At 42.2% G+C, this 17,501-nt stretch overlaps 1 protein-coding gene across 1 annotated transcript in view; it reads left to right on the top strand.

The window, feature by feature from the left end:
* The window catches only part of LOC308061405 (E3 ubiquitin-protein ligase MIB2-like), a 77,395-nt gene that overhangs the window by 23,407 nt on the left and 36,487 nt on the right, over positions 1 to 17,501 (top strand). The window contains 7 exon segments of the mRNA XM_080381329.1: positions 5,271 to 5,377; positions 8,570 to 8,764; positions 10,128 to 10,270; positions 12,245 to 12,352; positions 13,596 to 13,700; positions 14,442 to 14,604; positions 15,610 to 15,743. Of these exon segments, the coding sequence (XP_080237455.1) occupies positions 5,271 to 5,377; positions 8,570 to 8,764; positions 10,128 to 10,270; positions 12,245 to 12,352; positions 13,596 to 13,700; positions 14,442 to 14,604; positions 15,610 to 15,743 (955 nt within the window).

The following is a 17,501-nucleotide window of genomic DNA, read 5'->3' as shown; positions in this document are numbered from 1 at the left end:
CGTCTTGGTTTTGGACAGGTTCTTATCTACTACTAGCTACTATAGTAGCTAAACTATACAATGCAGCGTTCTACTAGTAGCTAAACTACATAATGCGGCGTTGTATGGCTCGGCAATGCCATGGATACATCAGTTGCAACATTTATGGTTAAGCGCACTGGTAAAATTCCCTGGTGTCAGGGTTGTAGTGTATTTTACCCAGGCTATTTTCTAGACTTACTAATAAATCAGAACCGTAACAATCTTTCAGAAGCCCTATTTTTTTCCTGGAGAACAATGGAGTTGGAGGAGCCAGCAAACTACACAGGGAAACGTTTTGTGTAATCAAGCACTAGAAAAACAAGTATTTTCTCACATTGTGTTTTGTACTGTAGTCAGAACAGAGCTTGCAGTTCTTTTCAGCCATAATTCTTAAACCAGCTCAGTCTAGTCCAGTTAACCAGTTGGATTTCTAAATCAGATACATTACAAGAACAAGTGCATGCTATCATTTAGGTATGCGTGTGCAATACAGACCCATTCAAGGCAGCTTTAATAATCCAGCCTTCCATCTGTGCCTGCTTATACTGTAGGCATGAACTAATACAGCAGCTGAGTGACAACTGCTGGGCATTTGATTACTAGGCAATAAGGAGAATGCGGGTTTATTTATTAACCTCTTCAACATGTGTTATTTATACGATGTCAGTTTAAGCTGCTAGGCTAAGAAATTTTGGTGAGCAACATTTTAAATAAAATCTGACTCTTGTGTGTATGCTTGTTTCTAACTTTTAAAAAAAGGCTCATTCAGTATTAATTTATTCACATTATTTATGAATTAATTCTAGTAATGAATGAGTATAATTATACTTTTAAAAAACCCATTGCGATTTACCAGATAAAATGTCTAACTGTGCTTCCTTAAAAAAACACGTAAAAAAAGAACACTAGGGCATAGCCCCACACTAGGGCTTCCCTTATTTACTTTGGAATGTTCTGTTTGATTTCTGCAATAGGGATTAAATTTCAGTGACATATTTTATCTTTGTCTTTTCTGGAATTACATGACCAAAACTGTAAGCAAGAGAAATAGCCACTAAAACATCCTTAGCCTGTGTTTTGAACTGAGAGTCATGTTGAAAGGATGATAACAAGCCATTTGACTTTGTACGCTCACTAAGTGCTTCTGTATCATTCTCAGTACGATATGCTGGTGTTAAAGGCTGTGTATATCTCTTAAGAGCATAGTTAAGAAAACCTTCTGGCAGCAGTACAGTGTTGAGTCTTAGGTGCGTGCCCCCACGTTTTAGTTCACATTTGGTAGACTTGGTCTGAAATCTTGCCCACTGTGGCTTTCCAAAGCTGACTTTGATACGTGTTAGCTTCGGAGGTTAGCAAAAAAACCAGCAAGCATTTAGTCCAAGTTACAAACATACAGGTAGTTTTGTGAAGAACTGTGCCTTGGCAAGGAAGGATAGGCTTGACAATGGAAAGTGTTGCTAAAGGCAGTTCCTGAAATAGGTTTCTGTGATCCTGATCCCTCGCTAGCGTCCTTGTCTTAGTCTGTTCATGCTTGAGCAATCGGCATCCGCTTGCCATCTGTCAGAATTTCCTTTATCCTTTACTGGAAGTGCTTCAGTAAAAGCTTTGCTAGGGAGGATTAGAGAATCTAGAATTTCATCGTTGAGGTTGTTTTTATTGTAGTTTCTGTGAGATCTTTGTGTTGGCTTTTCCTGGGGTAACCTGTGTGATCTTTACATCCTAGAAGGAGTGTGTGTTTATACCCACCATGAGCTGAGATTCTAGTTTACAGCTCTGTCTTTCTGAACAGATGAACACAATATTTATGGCCTGCTACCTTGCAGGGTGACCATCCCTTCTGCTTTCCAGTTCCTTATGTTGTGCTTGTTTCTTCAAATAAGAATTTTCTGCAGCAGAGAAGGCTTTGTCTTGCAAGATACATTAGCTGTGCCTGGTATGCAGGGGCTCTGACTAATGCAGGGCTTCAGATCTCTGCTGCAGATTAAAAGCAGTCTCTGCTTAAGCTTCTCCAGGTCATTTGTTTTGGGTCTCAAATCTCTGTCTGTAAAGCATGGGTGATGCTTTTTTGTAGCCGTCTGGAGCATAGCTCTGGGTGATCTGAAAGGCTCTGCAAGCACCTTGGTGAAATTTGAGCACAGGCAGAATATCCACAGTGGGGTGGTTCCCAGCATGCTGAAGAGAGACATAGCTTCATTCTGTACAGTACATGCTCCCAAGTCTTTTCTGGACTCTAGTAATTTAATATCATTGGAATTTGTAGGGCAGAAATGGCTGCAGACTTTGGCTGTCATAATTAAAATTGTATTAAAGGCAATATTGCAGTGATTAAATTTATCCCTAGGGAATTTTTGCAACACACTAATAACTTTGGTTGTTATCCAGTATTAGAAACAAAACATGTTGAATTAGATTAAAACCTAAGATGTATTGGCTCAGTACATCTGGTTCTCGCATCATTTTTTGGTGTTGCTGGTAAGCAGTGTGGTTCAAGACAAGGTCAAAATTTTTGCGAGGCCAGGGAAAGAAGGCAGTAGTGGTGGGTTGCCTCCAGCGTTTAAATAGAATGGGAGATGGAGTTTCTTACACTTCTCTCTTCTTTAAGGAAGCTCAGCTTTCTGAACTGGTCAGCTTTGGTTTTGTATTCTCTAGCCAAAAAATTCACTGAAAGTGACAGATTAATGTGAGAGAGAGGAAGCAACTGCTGTTACATGATTATACAAAAAGGGAAATTATGAAAGGTATTTAATGAGTGGTGGTTATTTTGCTGTTTAAATACCTTGCTTAAGCTTAGCTTGGTGCTTTGTTTTGCTGTCACCTAGAATGTTTGCATTGAAACCCTTCCCCTGCAAGAGCAGGGTTTGAGCTAGAGAAATACATTTTTGTGAGTTTTTGTCTCAGGGCTTGACTAAGGCATCTTTGATATATTGTTATAAAAACATTCAACAAAATACACTGAAAATAACACGTTGTAGCTGGGCTGTTTCAGATGTAGTGCACAAATCCATGCTGGTTTTTGAGGCAAGTCTGTAGTGCATAGCACAGTGCAATAAAATGAATGCTGGTCAGTGTTTCTCTTTAGCTCAGCTTTTTTCTAGCCATCTTTTTCATTGTCTTCTCTTTCGTAACAACTGCTAGCCTTGATGGTGTTTAAAACAGACAAAATCTCAACCATTCAAAAAAGTCTTCCATCTTCCTCCTGTCAAACTACAATCTGGATACATTCAACAATTATAAGAACAGTGTAAATAATCTCTTCCTCTTTTTAAACACGTTAGGTTGTAAAGCAAGAAAGGTAAAAAGACTTAGGCTTTTGATGGATAAGTAAACAGTAAGTTCAGGCATAAGCTTTTTATCCTTCTGAGTCTCCACCTTCTCTCTCTAGGTATTAGATGGAAAATAAATACAGCATTCTGAGGTCAGCACTGCCCTGGGTAGGCTTCCCCTCCCCTTCCCCTGCGGAACAGCTGCTGAACTTGGTTTTGCTCTGTCTGGTCTGGGAGTTGCCAAGAGCCTGTCAGGAGGAGGTGCGCAGTTGTGGGTATGGATTGTGGCATCTTTGCGGTCACCTAGAGAAGTGGATTGTATCCTGAGCGAGCAACGCAAACAGGTCCTTAAGGACTTCAGTGGCTTGGTATCTCATGAGAAAGCTTTCTGCTAGGGAACAGAAACTAGGAACAGCACACACAAAACCAGCAGTGAAGCTGCTGTAAGATTATGGGAATTGGAAGCTGCTTTAACAGGACATCAGACCCCCTGTTTACTATCACGTAGGTATTTTTTTTTCTTTCTTTTTTCTTAAGATGGAGCGGTGTGTATGCCTGTGGTGTGGATTGCAGGGCAGATAGAAAGGTCTGTGTTATCCTGGAAACAGTCTAGCCACAGCACTGCTGGTCTAATCTGCTCTGCTTTTCAGTAAGTGACCTAGGCTGTGCAGTCTGCAGCTTAGGTTATGAAATGTGCTGAACTCCTTATGGCTTTGAGCTAGGAGACTGCCCGAGCCATTAACATGTGCTTTTGGGCAGTGCACACCCTAGTAATGTCCCCAAGCATTGCCTTCAGTGGAACGATGGGGTACAAGGGCAGCTGAAATTCAATTTCACTCTCCCTCTGAAGTGATGTCAGACTTTCTGTAGAAGTTACTTTCTCCTTACTCCTCTCTCTTCTATACCCCCCCCCCCCCAGTTATCAGAGGCTGTGTTATAAAGATATGTTTTAATTGTGTGAGATGTTGACTTGGATGGTGTTCTTTGGGAAGCATGTGGATTATAAGTGGCATAGCTGGCAATGAAAACTATCATGTCTTCCTGCTGTGATGTTTAGGATTGTGTGATGATATTTGTAGCAGGTCTCCCCTGCTCTGTGTAGGCAATGAGGTGAAGTTGCTAAATCCAGATTTTGTAAATGCACATTATGCTGTAGAATGCTGGTGAATAGTTAAAGAGTATTAATTTGCATGCATACACAATAATTGTACTTTGCCCTCGGTGAGCTGCCTTGCCCTAATGTAATTTGTGGCCTGTGCATCTCCTAGAGCATGTGGGGAAGTTTTTCTTCTTTGGAGCTACTAGATTTGAATCTTGCTCTACACAGGCCCCCTCAAGGCTCTTGAAGTTCTGAAAGAAGCATGAACCTTTTTCTCCATGGCTAAGCATGCTGTGTGTGAGTGAATGTTATCATTTTGAGTCTTTGTGTTTATGTATGTTCAGCTTCCTGATTCAGCAACATGACGTTCTGGTGTCTAACAACACGAGAGAGAGATCCCGCTGCAGTCCTGCTGCTTGTGTGTAGATCTGTGCTTGTCTCCACAGACTGTCACTGAAGTGTGCCTGTTCCTCATGCTCACATAGCAGCCTCTGTTCCCAGTTATTTGCATCCCACAGAGGAGAGAAACACAGTACTTTTTTAAAGCTCGTCATGGATCACACAATAGTTGATAATACTGAAAGATAAACCTGGGTCATCTTTTAGCCCAGTGTATTATTCGCTTGTTGTCTCTCTGCCATCAGTGGAACAGTGCCCAAGTACCCTGACCTTCCTGTGGAGACCAGCTTTTAGGATCAAAGACCCTGTTCAGCTGTTTTATTGTTTTCTCTCACTTCTTACATGCCCTTCAGAACTCAGGCCATGTTTTTCCATATGTAAGTGTGGTATACTTGGTCCTCATGTAACAGACCTTGGTTGGAACAGAGCTTTATAAAGCGTGAATGTAGCATTAAATTAATTTGTTTTCTCTTATTTTGTTTTTCCAGAGTCCTAGTGAGTCCTCGACAGAATTTGACTCGCATCACATTAAAAGGGACTTTCCAGGGGGCTAAAGTTGTCCGTGGCCCTGACTGGGAGTGGGGTAACCAGGATGGTAAGCTTCTTTCAAGACGTCCTGTAAAACACCATTAGATTTTTTTTAAATTTTTTTTTTTGCCAAATTGCTACTTGAAAACACATATGCTGAGCAGTAGCTTCTAGAGGAGCTGTTCAGGTGATGCAGGTTGCTGTTCTTTAGAGTGTTCAATAATATTTGTTTAAAAGCATACCTGTGACATAAACTCATTCGTTCAGGGTGTGGGAGGGAAATTTTGCTGCTTCTGTTTCATAGATGTGAAGACTCATGGGAACTATCCTGGAAGATCTTGTATAGATCTATAGTTGTACACCATGTTCTAAGAAAATAAATATCTGTCTTTTCATGAAGAAGCTTCCATTCATAGTAGGAATAAGGTTTGTTTGACTTTGTGACCAGTATTCCTTTTTCCTTTGGAGTTCTTCAGAATATTCTTATTTGGACACTTAAAGAGAAATGATCTGTAGGGAGTGTTTCACATGGAGCATTAATGAAGAACTGTTTGCTGTGGTTGCTGGAGAATGCTGCTTTCTGTATGAATTGTAACTTCAGGCTGGAAATGCAAAGGGACAAACGTGCCTTTTCTGGAGCTGCTCTTGGGGTGTATTGACTGTGTCCAATTCACTGATACCAATTTCAATGTAGTGCTACAGGGTTAAGGAAACTTTACTGTCTGTCTCTAGTTCAGAACCTTGTACACACGGTAATGTTTACAGCTTCTTTTTTACCTTAATAATCAAGCTGTAAGTCCAAAGGTTTCCAGTGCTGACTCCACCATTTATTGCAGCTCTGAGTTCAGTGGAGGACATGGATACTTGCAGGGTCTGAGAGCAAAAGAAGCTTATGTTCAGTAGAGCTTATCCATCCTTTTGAGAGCAGATCAACATTTACATGTCTGAGTCTTGTGTTGCTTACAATGATTGTGACCTGAAGGCAGTTACACGTGCAAGACAAGTGAGAAGAAACATAAGGCCAGCCACTTAGCTGCTCTCTAATACTGCCCTGTCTTTGATGGAGCTGCCCCCATCCATAGCCATTTGCTCTTCTGACCTTAGCTTTCTGACACATCAACTCTATTTCTGTTTAAGGAGGTAACATGTGTAAGTGAGAATAAATAACCTTGCAAACTCTGTGATAGGTTCCTGCTCAGTTTTTGTATTGATCATGTAGTCTGGTGTGTCAGGTAAGGGCAATAGCAGCTAGTTGAGAAATCTGATGGAATGTCTTACTTTTATTTGCCGGTGTCTTTTTAGTACGCCTGATGCCCTTTGCAAATATTAGCACTGACTGCAAAATTTGTCAATTGACCAAACTTTTTTTCTCTGCTGTGGTCAGGGTGGGCCCTGGCAGCTCTTCAGTCACTTCAACCTTTTCATTGAATACCTGTTTTTCATGCCCTCCTCGGAGAAAAGCATCTGAACAGGGCAAGGGGGGAGATTACTTTTTGTTGTTGTTGTTCAATCTGAATCCCCCGCTGCAACAGACAAACATCAAGTTCTTTTGTCACTGGTGCTAAGTTTCCATCAGCACTAATTTGAGGCCAGGGGTACCTACCAGGTTTCTTACAGACTGAAAGAGTGGGGAGAGGACAGCAATCTGCTGCAACCTGTCTGCATGAACAGTGTAGTCAAAAGAACACGGTGTTGATGCAAGATCCCTCTGTTCCCATAGTTGAATGCTGGTACGGTCCAGAGGCTCTCCCTTCCCGTGGCCAGTGACTGCATCTTGGACGTAGCCTCCTTTTCTAAGAGCTGTCACCCTGGCTCATTTTGGACTGGACAGTTGTTTATGGTTATCTGCAGAAGGGGAGATGAAAATTACTGTTAGCTGCCCTATTGCTAGGATCTGGATTCTAACCTGGAAGGCTTTTTTTAGCCATAGCTAGGAAGGTTACGTCATAGAAATGCTTTTGCTAATTTAAATTGTGTTTTCCTAGATAATATTCCTGTGGGTGGATGGATATTTGAAGTGCTGATCTTGTAACTGGCTGCAGTGTACAGAACTAGGATCCACCTGCTATTTTTAGGGAGAGATTTTAAAGGCAGATAGGATTTAAAAAATATTTTCCCTCCAGTAGAAATCAAGAGCTATTGGGACATTCTGATTCTCAGACCAGCCCTCTAAAGGTGTGTTCCTGTCATTGACAGAACTGAAAGCCTGCTAGTTTGTCTGTATTATGCTTTTTAGATGAATAGGCAGTTAGATGAGGAAGTTAATTCCTTTAAGGTATGAAATTCCAAGACTTTGCAGGCAATTAGAAGCTCACTGTCCACTCAGTGAGACAGACAGATACTGCTGTCCCAGTTTGGGAAAGCCTGTTGTCTCTCGGATGAGAGTATGTCCCTTGAGCCCAGCCAGATCTACCTTCTCACAGACCACATCCTCCTGTTCTGGATTGTTTCAGTAGCCCTCCTCCTTGCTTGGGCAGGGGAAGAGAAGTACCAGAGCAAACTTTACTTGATATTCCCCACTTGACTGGCACTGGGGAGAGATTAAAGATTTTGGGTGGATTTTACAACAGTGCTGTGTTTTTATCTTGCCACAGTGTGGTGCCGTGACACTGTGCGTGGCCCAGCTAGGCAGGGTTTCTGTACATCAGGAGGGATGGCTGCTTTTCACAGAATTCAGCTTTTCCATATTTGTATTCCAAAGTAAATGTGTGGCTGGCTGGCTTTTGGTGAGTTTAATGTAGGGATACTCTTGCAGTTGGTCAAGCTGAGTTGTCTTGGGGTTTAATTTCCCTGATTAAAAAGGTGACAGAGATCTCTTCTGCAGATCAAGGTGAATCATGCAAGCTGTGAGGAAGCTCTATGAGCTGCTGAATATGTTGTTGTTGTGATTTCCTTCTTTGATGTATATAAAGAATGCTTGACTGGAGGGCATTGCTTCCGGCAGCAGCAGTATGCCATCAGTGAAGCAGACCTGTGTGCTTCTGTTCAACATATAAAGCTGGCCACAGAGATCCTTCCTGGTGGCAGCTTCTCTGTCAGAATTGCATCTGCCCCAAGCTGTTGACTTTGGGCTCTGTGCCTGCTCCTCTGTTGTGAATAGCTGGAGAACTGACAAGTTTTTTCCTTGTTTTTTTCCTTAGTTAAGATTAAAAAGTCATTAAGTCATATCTCAGTAAACATTCCAGTGTCGGGTGGATTCCTGTGTATTTGTCTCAGTGAAAATGCAAGCTGGACACTATTTCCCCTCTTTTTCCATCAGGTGGTGAAGGTAAAACTGGACGTGTTGTTGATATCCGTGGCTGGGATGTAGAGACGGGACGCAGTGTGGCCAGCGTCACGTGGTCTGATGGTACTACGAATGTCTACAGAGTTGGACACAAGGGAAAAGTGGACCTGAAATGTACTGTGGAGGCATCCGGTGGCTTTTACTACAAAGAGCATCTCCCAAAATTAGGTGTGCAAAAAAAAAAAAAAACAACCCCCAAAAAAACCAAAACAAAAAAAACCAAAACAAAAACCCAACAAAAAAACCCAAGTCTTCTGCTGAGAAACTCTAATTCACGCTACTATTTTGTGACATTGAAGCCATTTTGCATGGAAGACAGAAAATCAGCAGGTGGTTTTACAAAGTTCCCACGTAAATATGTACCATTTAAAGAAGTGGTCTGTGTGTGAACATACTGCTTTATTTCCAGCTGGTTAGTTAGTACTTTGGCCTTTTCAGTGGTAAGATAAACTCATCAGATGCCCACAGCTGTTTCCCAAGGAGGCATCTTCTGCCAAGGCAACTTCTTGCTGCTGCAAATGCATGAAATGCCCTTGGATGCACCTGCATCTGGCAGCAGAGAATTGAACCCAGTGTCAGTTTTGGTAATCTAAAGTTTTCCATTCTTCAGGCAAGCAGTGGTCCAGCTCATGTTCACTGTGCTTTTAGAGAGCAAATATTATTGTTCTGGTGGACCAAAAAAGTGTGTTGAAGGGGAATGTGACAAAAGGGAGATTTCTGAGAATGAAGCTTCCAAATACTTGCCTAGCAGGGAGATAAGAAAAAGCAATGGGAAAAAGTGTTGTCTACATTGACAACTTGCTGCAATCCACCTTTCCTCTTAACTCTTAACGAAACCAAGGAAACTACTCATATTTTTGAACTCGCAGCATTTTTTACTAAGGTGCAATTTAGTTGTACTTTTTTTAATGAGGTGCCCGGGCCATCTTTTGCTCCCCTGAAGGAAAACAGAATGGTCTGTTCTTGAGTCTGCAGGAGCAGAATCAGGCCTTTCTCATTCTTTGCTTTCCCTATGCAGCTTGGCAAGGGCATGAGGGAAGGGAAGGGTTGGATGAGGAGCTTATTTCCAGGGGTATGGCCTCTTGGTGCATGGGAAAGCTAGGAGGGTAGAGCACTTCACAAAGCAAGCTATGTGGCTGCCCGTGGAAGAGAACTTACTTGAGTTCTGTGAGGGTGTGTCTGCTGAACAACAGTTGTGGGTGACTGAACTGCTAAGAACAGCTACTGATACCTGATGTGACGTGAGAGCCATTGTTCAAAGGCATTCCCCTCTCTGGCAAGGAACAAAATTGTGTTGTGTTAGAACTCCCTCATGTTAGGTCAATATCCAGTTAGAGCTAAATCCTCTTGATCTACATAGTGCTGCCCCACAGAGTGTGTAGGGCATGCTCCACAACAGAAAACCAGTTTTACACCGTTCTGCCCCAGTTAAGCCTATGCTAATTTGCAACCCTTGTTACAAAGCCAAGTGAGACACAATGCGTGTTATTGCATCCCTTGTGTATGTGGGTGGTGTCATTCTCCCCTTTAGGAAAACCAGCTGAGCTGCAGAGGAAAGAAAGCACGGACAGGCATCCGTTCCAGCATGGGGACAAAGTGAAATGCTTGCTGGACATCGACATCTTGCGGGAGATGCAGGAGGGCCATGGTGGCTGGAACCCTAAAATGGCTGAGGTATGCTTCTGCTTGCTCCTGTTCTCTCGAGAATGTATCTATCAGTCACTGTCTCAGACTACATAAGTAGGCACTGGCTAGGAAGTTCCCGGAACATCTTTATGTAACGTGTTAGCTTCTACATTTATATTGTGTTGACTGAATCACAAATACAGATTCTTCCTGATAGGACACTGGAGTCAGATTTATTTTTAGGTTCAGATAAGTTTGTGTTGTATGAGAATTGTCTTGTGGAGCCCTGCATAATTTCTAAGAGTCTACAATGGATCAAAAGAGTGTGTCTTAAGAGTCACTTAAGCCAGAGAAAAAAAACTAACGTCTGGTTTGTTTTTAAATGAGTTCTGGATCCATTCCTCGTTTGGCTTCTTTTTTTACTGTGCATTACTACTAATGAAAGCTATGTGTTTTGTCAACAGTGGGCTCTGTCCCTGGCCAGGGCTAAAATTTCTCGGCCTATATGATGTTCTTGGAGCTTAGCCTGTTGTCTTGTCTATAGTTTGAAGAGCTATCAGTTTGTTGTTACCTGTTGTCTTAAAAAACCCCAACTCAGTAGAGGAAGTAAAGACAGAAATGACACCTATTACTGTGGTATAGCATCTCAGGGGGCCATCATGAAAGTAAGTCTGCAAGGGGTTGTGAACATTCGGTGTGGGCTTACACTCAGATGAAATGGTAACAGCTAAATTAATAAATTTGCCATTTAGATTAAAAGGTCTTTGGTTTGTTTCTCCTTAAAAGTCAACTTTCTTGGATTTTAATATTCTACAGAAATTGCCCAAAATAGATTAAATTACCCTCACATATTGAAGAAAGCAGTACTCCTGTTGAGCAGTAGATTTACTGTGAGACAGCATCACATTTTGGTACCCACAGTTACAGTAATAAGACCTGTCTCTGAGCCTGTATTAATAACTTGTATAAAAGTTTTTTTTTTGCAGAGGAAGGGAAGTGTATAGCCACAAGTGACCCAAATGCCCACTACACTTGAGTCAGTAAGCTGAATAACCTGCAGGTCTGATTCAGACAGAGCTGTCTGAAACTTTGGTATATGAAACAGTGCTATAAAATTATATGGATGTCTTACATATGTATCCTAGCCCAACGTGCCCTGTAGAAGAGTGGTCTTTTTGAAATCATGCTTTGAAATGTCAAGATAAACAATGTCATTGCAGTTTCAATGTGGAAATTATTAACTGAGCATTGGTCTTTGGGTTTGTTGGGGTTTTTTTTAAGCATGGCAGGCAGAAACTTACCATCTTCTGGCAAGAAGTTTAAGAAGGCTGTCAGTGGAGCCACAATTTTTTTATTTTAGCTGAAGTCTTCATCCCCAAAGCTGTAGGTCTTGAATGGTGCTGAGTAGCTAACATAGTCTGCTAGGTTGTTAAACCTCTGTACTTCTGAATTCCTGTTGGTGAATGCAGGTGTAGAGAGGGATAGTAAACAGAGAAACAGTAATTTCGTGTCGTCTCAGAAATCAGGACTTTTTGTCTCCTTCAAAACTATCAGCTGCTCGGGACCTGCCAGAATCAACAGATATTGAATACCACCCTACACAGCTATACTTTGTGTTCTGTAGTCTCCTCTGCCATGCTCCCTTCTTGTTCTCTCCGAGCATGCCTTGCTGGTATTGTACTGCAGAGCAATGTTGTAATCTGCCCACCTTTGTCATTTGGAAAGAGGAGGACAATTTGTTCTGCATTTTCAAGAATTTTCACACTTTGTGTCCCTATCATCGTTCTCCCTCAAAATGTTGCCACTTTAGAGGAGCTTCTAAGCAGCCTTTCTCCTTTTGCAGAAAAATGACTGCATCTCATTTAAAGGAGGTTTGGAAGCAGTGTTAGTCTGTGAATTGGAAATGTTGGGTATTTTAGCCATCTATGCCTTGGATGCCTGCTTTCCTCCTATTAGGCAATGTGATTTATTCAGGGGGTTTCCCCTACTCTTTTTTTCTTTTTTTTTTTTCCCTATCAAAAGTTCATTGGCCAGACAGGGACTGTGCACAGAATCACGGACAGAGGGGACGTGAGGGTCCAGTTCAACAGTGAAACCCGCTGGACTTTCCATCCTGGAGCTCTGACTAAGGTAGGTGCTGATAAGCGAGCTTGGTCAGAACTAGAAATGCTGCAGGGAATATCTGCCATTTAGCCTGCTGTGTTAGGACACAATGTGTCTCCAGTAAGTGCTGAAGGAATACACTGCTGTTCTAAAAGCAGTAGTTCTCAGCAGAATTTCCTGCAAGTCATCAGCGCTGAGACAGATGGTTGCAGGCGGTGGGAGCTGGGCTACTAGGCTGTCCAGTTTTATGAAACTTTGCATTTCAAAAGTTGTAAGTTCTTAAGGTAAATTCCAGTTCTTAATTTCAGCTTCTTTGATAAGAGTGGTAACAGACCTACAGTAGCTCATCCTTCTGCAGCTGCCTTTCATCTGTAATGAACGTTCTTCCACGTAATTTCCATTTGATTTTGTTTTCTTCCTTGTTCTTGTGTCTTGATGTTACTCTCTGTCTCACACCTTTCTTTGTCTTGCTTCTCTCTGATTATTCTGAATGACCTGAGTCTTTAATCCAGCTCTTTTAATTTTGTGTCTATATTTCTAAAGCTCATAGCTCTGGCCTTCCCTGGAGGTTTGAGGTCTGGAAATCTGAGGTGGATGATTAGAAACAGGGCTAATAGGTATAGGAGGAGCTGCTGGCAGACTACAAAATTCTGAAAGATCTGAACAAGGTCACAATGCTAAAAACTCTAATACCAATGGAAAATGCAGTGTCTTACTGCTTTGTGCAGAATTAGTCTGCTTTGAAAAGTGTGTTTTGACAGTGCTCCTTTCTTAGCTCAGTGAGCAGAGGGAGCATCTGGCAAATTACCGGTACAGATAAGCTCTGGTTTCCCTTTTCTGTTTCAAGTAACAAAGAGATTCAACTTCCTTATTAAAGCGAATTAAAATCTCCAGTGCCGAGTCAGGTATAGTGAGGAGACAGACCAAGGAAAGTTCCATATGTACTTTATACTGGTATTAATTATAAATGGTTTGAAGAAGAAGAAAGAAAAATAAAAAACACGTTCTGTCCCAAATTATTTCCCTACTTACATGTGCACTTGGCTTAAAACAGAAATACCCCAGCCCTTGGACCATGTTTATTTTGCAGTGGAGTGATTACAGATTTCTTGTTAGCCTTACTTACGTTGTGTAATGCCTTGTTGTTTTTTGAGTCGATGGGCTTCTTGTTTGGTTCTGTTTCCTGAGGGTGGGGGTGGGGTGGAGGGGCTGATCACTTTTTTTTCCTGGCTTCGTCCCCCAAAAGCTTATGACTTTCTTTTTCTTGTAGCTCAACACCTTTTGGGTTGGTGATGTTGTCCGGGTGATAGATGATATGGAAACAGTGAAGCGATTCCAACCTGGTCATGGGGAGTGGACAGATGAAATGGCACCTGTGAGTGTGCGCCAGTTCCAGGACAGTCCAGTAACTTCCTGAGTTTTCCCAAGCAATTAGTACTAGTGGCTGGGCTTGCATTGCCCTCTAGTATCGCTGCTGGTCAGTGAGCACACAGACCTTTCTGGGACTGCTAAGGCCTTGCAGAATAAATGTTGCCTGGTGCTGTTGGCTATCAGTAGTACAATCCCAGTGCAGCACCCAAACAAAAGTGGGTAAAGGGGGAATCTGACAAAGGATTTGGCTACCAGTAAGTCAGATAAGAGGTTTCACTAACCACAGTAAACAAGTCCTCTTACGCCATCCCTAATTCCCTGGAACAAGGCAGGGAAGTGTCCAAGTAGAGAAACAGCCTGATCAGACCAGTATGCCTAAAAAGCAGAATACAGGTATCCTCCAGGAGCAATTAAATGCACAGAGGAAACCTTTCCTAGTCCAAATTTTATCAATTGTCTCAGGGTTCTTCAGACCGTGTTTTGTTGTTTCACCACCTTCTTCTCCAGACATTTGTGACGTGTCTGGGAAGCCCTTCTTATGTAAAACCAGCAATAGAGAAACTGCTGAGAACCCTCTGGTGTCCTTGAAGTGGGAGCTGTCTGCGAGTGTGTCGCTGTTCAGTGCTTCTTTTCACACAGCAGGAGTGCCGCCTGCGAAACTACTCTTAAAGCATTGCATTGGTTCTGAGATGCAAAGCGTACCGTGTCTTACATGTTAAAAATCATTTCTCTTTTTCCATTGCAGACCCTAGGGCACATCGGCAAAGTAATCAAAGTCTATGGGGATGGAGATTTGCGAGTGTCGGTTGGAGGGCAGTCCTGGACGTTTAACCCAGCTTGCCTGACAGCTTATCAGAGAGATGAGGAAGCAAACCTCATGACAACGGAGAATGCAAAGGAATCAAAAAGTGAGATAGTGAGAACAGACGTGTCTGATCTGTCAGGGCCTGTGAAATGATTGCTCTGGTGTAACAGCAGCAACGCTCTTTGGACAGTGTTAATCTCAGCGGCCTGTTCTTCCCCAGACAGAGCTCCAAAACCAGGCTGTGCCTTGCTGGGAGAAGCAAAGCTGGCCTTAGCAGGGAAATAGAATTTAGGACTCAGGAATGCTAATCATGGCACTGCCCTAGGTTCAGTGTTTGCTTCTGCCTTGATCTGTCTCAATTTTTTGTTCCGTCCTGCTCTATTTCCTGTAGGAGGTTACTAATTCTTGAATGCTTGTGAAATATTCCTAGGTCCTTGTGTGGAAGCATTGTCAACAATTATTTTGTCTAGTCCACCCTGAAACTGAATTTGGGAAATTGGGATCATATGGTGTGTAAAGGGGACTTCACTTCGCACATCTGCTCGTAAAAATTTTTGTAGCCTCACCATACTTGTTTCCTTTAGAAGTCAGGATCTTGTCGGAGAGAGGACAGACCTGCCTTTTTTTTTTGTTTTGCTATGTAGATAGGTCTTAAACTGTTTGCTCAACTTGGACTTCAGGGAGAACTTGCACACGAGCCCAAGCTTTTTAACTTTGCTCTGTCTGGAGAACTGTAACACCTCCGTCCTCTCAAACGCTCAAAAGTCTGTAATTAGAGGGCCTATCTGAAAGGACCTCTATTTCTTCCCTATACAGCATCCTTTCCAAATCCATGCATTCCTCTTCAGATTATTTGCCTTTTAGTAGTGATTTTTCTGTATTGGTCTTCTGTAGCATGGTCTCATGTCTTTTGGGTTCTCAAAACATCAGACTTGGAAAGCAAAAGTTCTGTGTAAGCTGCAAGTTTGTAAAGCTTTTTGTGGGTGCTAAGTGCTACAGGTGCAGCAGGTCCGTAGTGGGGTTATACAGCTGCACTGTGCCAACTGTATGCCTTTATACACATGCTCCTCAGCCCTCTTAACCTGTGGCTGTTTCTCGTTCCTACCAGGTACTTTGATTACTGTATTGGAGAAACTGCTGTCCCAGAAGACAGAGTCAGAGCATGCAGGCTGTCTGGTCATTTGTGCAGCACTGAACAATGCAGCTAAAGTTTCGGAGCTCCTTCAGAAGTACCCGGACAAGGCAAGTTTTGAAGAAATCCTGAATGGTTACTTTGTGTTGCTCTTCTTCAAAAATACTGTCATAAAGTTTTGTAGTCAAGCGTGGAAAAAGATAGGAGAAAAATAATAGATTTTCCAGACCTAATAGTAGCTCCCAACAGCTGGAAAATTATTTTGCTGCAATTAAGGATTAAATTTGTATATCAAATGTGTGTATTTGCAGCATTAAATCTGAACTAGAGTTAAGTCCTTACGGCACATTTCCAAAGCTGACTTTTCCTCGATTTCCTGTATGGACACTGCACCTGTAGAATTAGCAGGAGAGGTAATTATCTGTATGAAAATAGTAGCAAGATGTCTGAGTTTAGCCTTGGTTTGAAAAGAAAGCCTCAGGTTGTGCCTGGCTGAATGTGTCTGTCCTTAGACGACCTTGCAAAATGGTATTGTTGGAATCAGGAAAGAGCAAAGCTGCCCAGATCCTGATGCTGTGCGTGTCTGCGTAGTGTCTTATCTCATGTCTGACTGGAGCAGGGAACTGGGCTTGACTTGTTGGTGTGCTTGCAGAGTGCCAGACTGTTAGGGTTACATCTGCTGAAATCACTGCTCTTTCAAGCTGCCTGTTTGAAGGTTCAAGCCCCGCCAGTGAGGGGTACAGGATTTATAAACAAGTTAAAAAAGGAGACCCAGAGAAGAAAGTATTTCAGCAGTGACCTCAGAAACCATTGGTAATAAAACATAAGTCTTGTTGAGGCTATGTCTGCATGGCTGGTAGGAGAAGCCAGATATGTGAACCAGGAAAACTAGGATAAATTCTGGAGGAACCTCTGTGATGCTGATTTAGTGGTTAGTTGTCTGGTATTTATTATGGATCTTTATTTACAAAGTTATTGGGACCTCTGGAGATGGGAGGAGTAGACAAATACCTGCAATTGTTGAATTTATCCTAGATAGAGTGCCAGGAGTCAGGAATCCATTATGTTATTAGTTATTTTAATTACATTTCTATTTCTACCTTTAATATTTATATTAATAAATTAGTTATTTCTGTAAAAGTTTACATACAGCAAGAGGAGACTGGATTTGAGGCTAACTTAGTGAACGTTGGAATTGCTTGCCAAGGCTTTTCCAGCTTATCGGCATTGTCCGTGTTGTGTAAATGGCAGAATAACACATCGACCTTTAATGCCTCCTGGCCTAAAGGAATCACCCATCATTTTGAGTGAATCAAAGCAAGTCTTGCCTGTCCTGCTCTCCTGACTGCTGCATAGAACGAGCTGCAGCAAAAAAACAACTTTGTTCTCTTTTGTGTCCTGGTTTTGGTTTGGATACAGTTCATTTTCTTCCTAGTTGCTGGTACAGTGCTGTGTTTTTGATTTAGTATGAAAATAACATTGATAATGCACTGATGTTTTAGTTGTTGCAAAGTAGTGCTTACTCTAAGTCAAGGACTTTTCAGTGTCCCAAGCTCTGCCAGTAAGGAGGTGCACAAGAAGCTGGGAGGGAGCGTAGCCGGACAGCTGACCCAAACTAGCCAAAGGGATATTCCATACCATAGAACGTCATGCCCAGTATAGAAACTGGGGGGAGTCAGCTGGGAGGCGCCGATCGCTGCTGAGGGACTGGCTGGGCATCGGTCAGTGGGTGGTGAGCAACTGTATTGTGCATCACTTGTTTCTTGGGTTTTATTCCTCTCTTTTTCCTTTTGATTATTGTTATTATCATCATTATATTTATTAAACTGTTCTTGTCTCAATCTACGAGTTTTACCTTTTCCCAGTCC

This window comes from Falco punctatus, assembly GCF_963210335.1.
Source record: "Falco punctatus genome assembly, chromosome: 3".
NCBI classification, from domain to species: domain Eukaryota; kingdom Metazoa; phylum Chordata; class Aves; order Falconiformes; family Falconidae; genus Falco; species Falco punctatus.
This window is presented reverse-complemented; position numbering and strand designations above follow the sequence as displayed.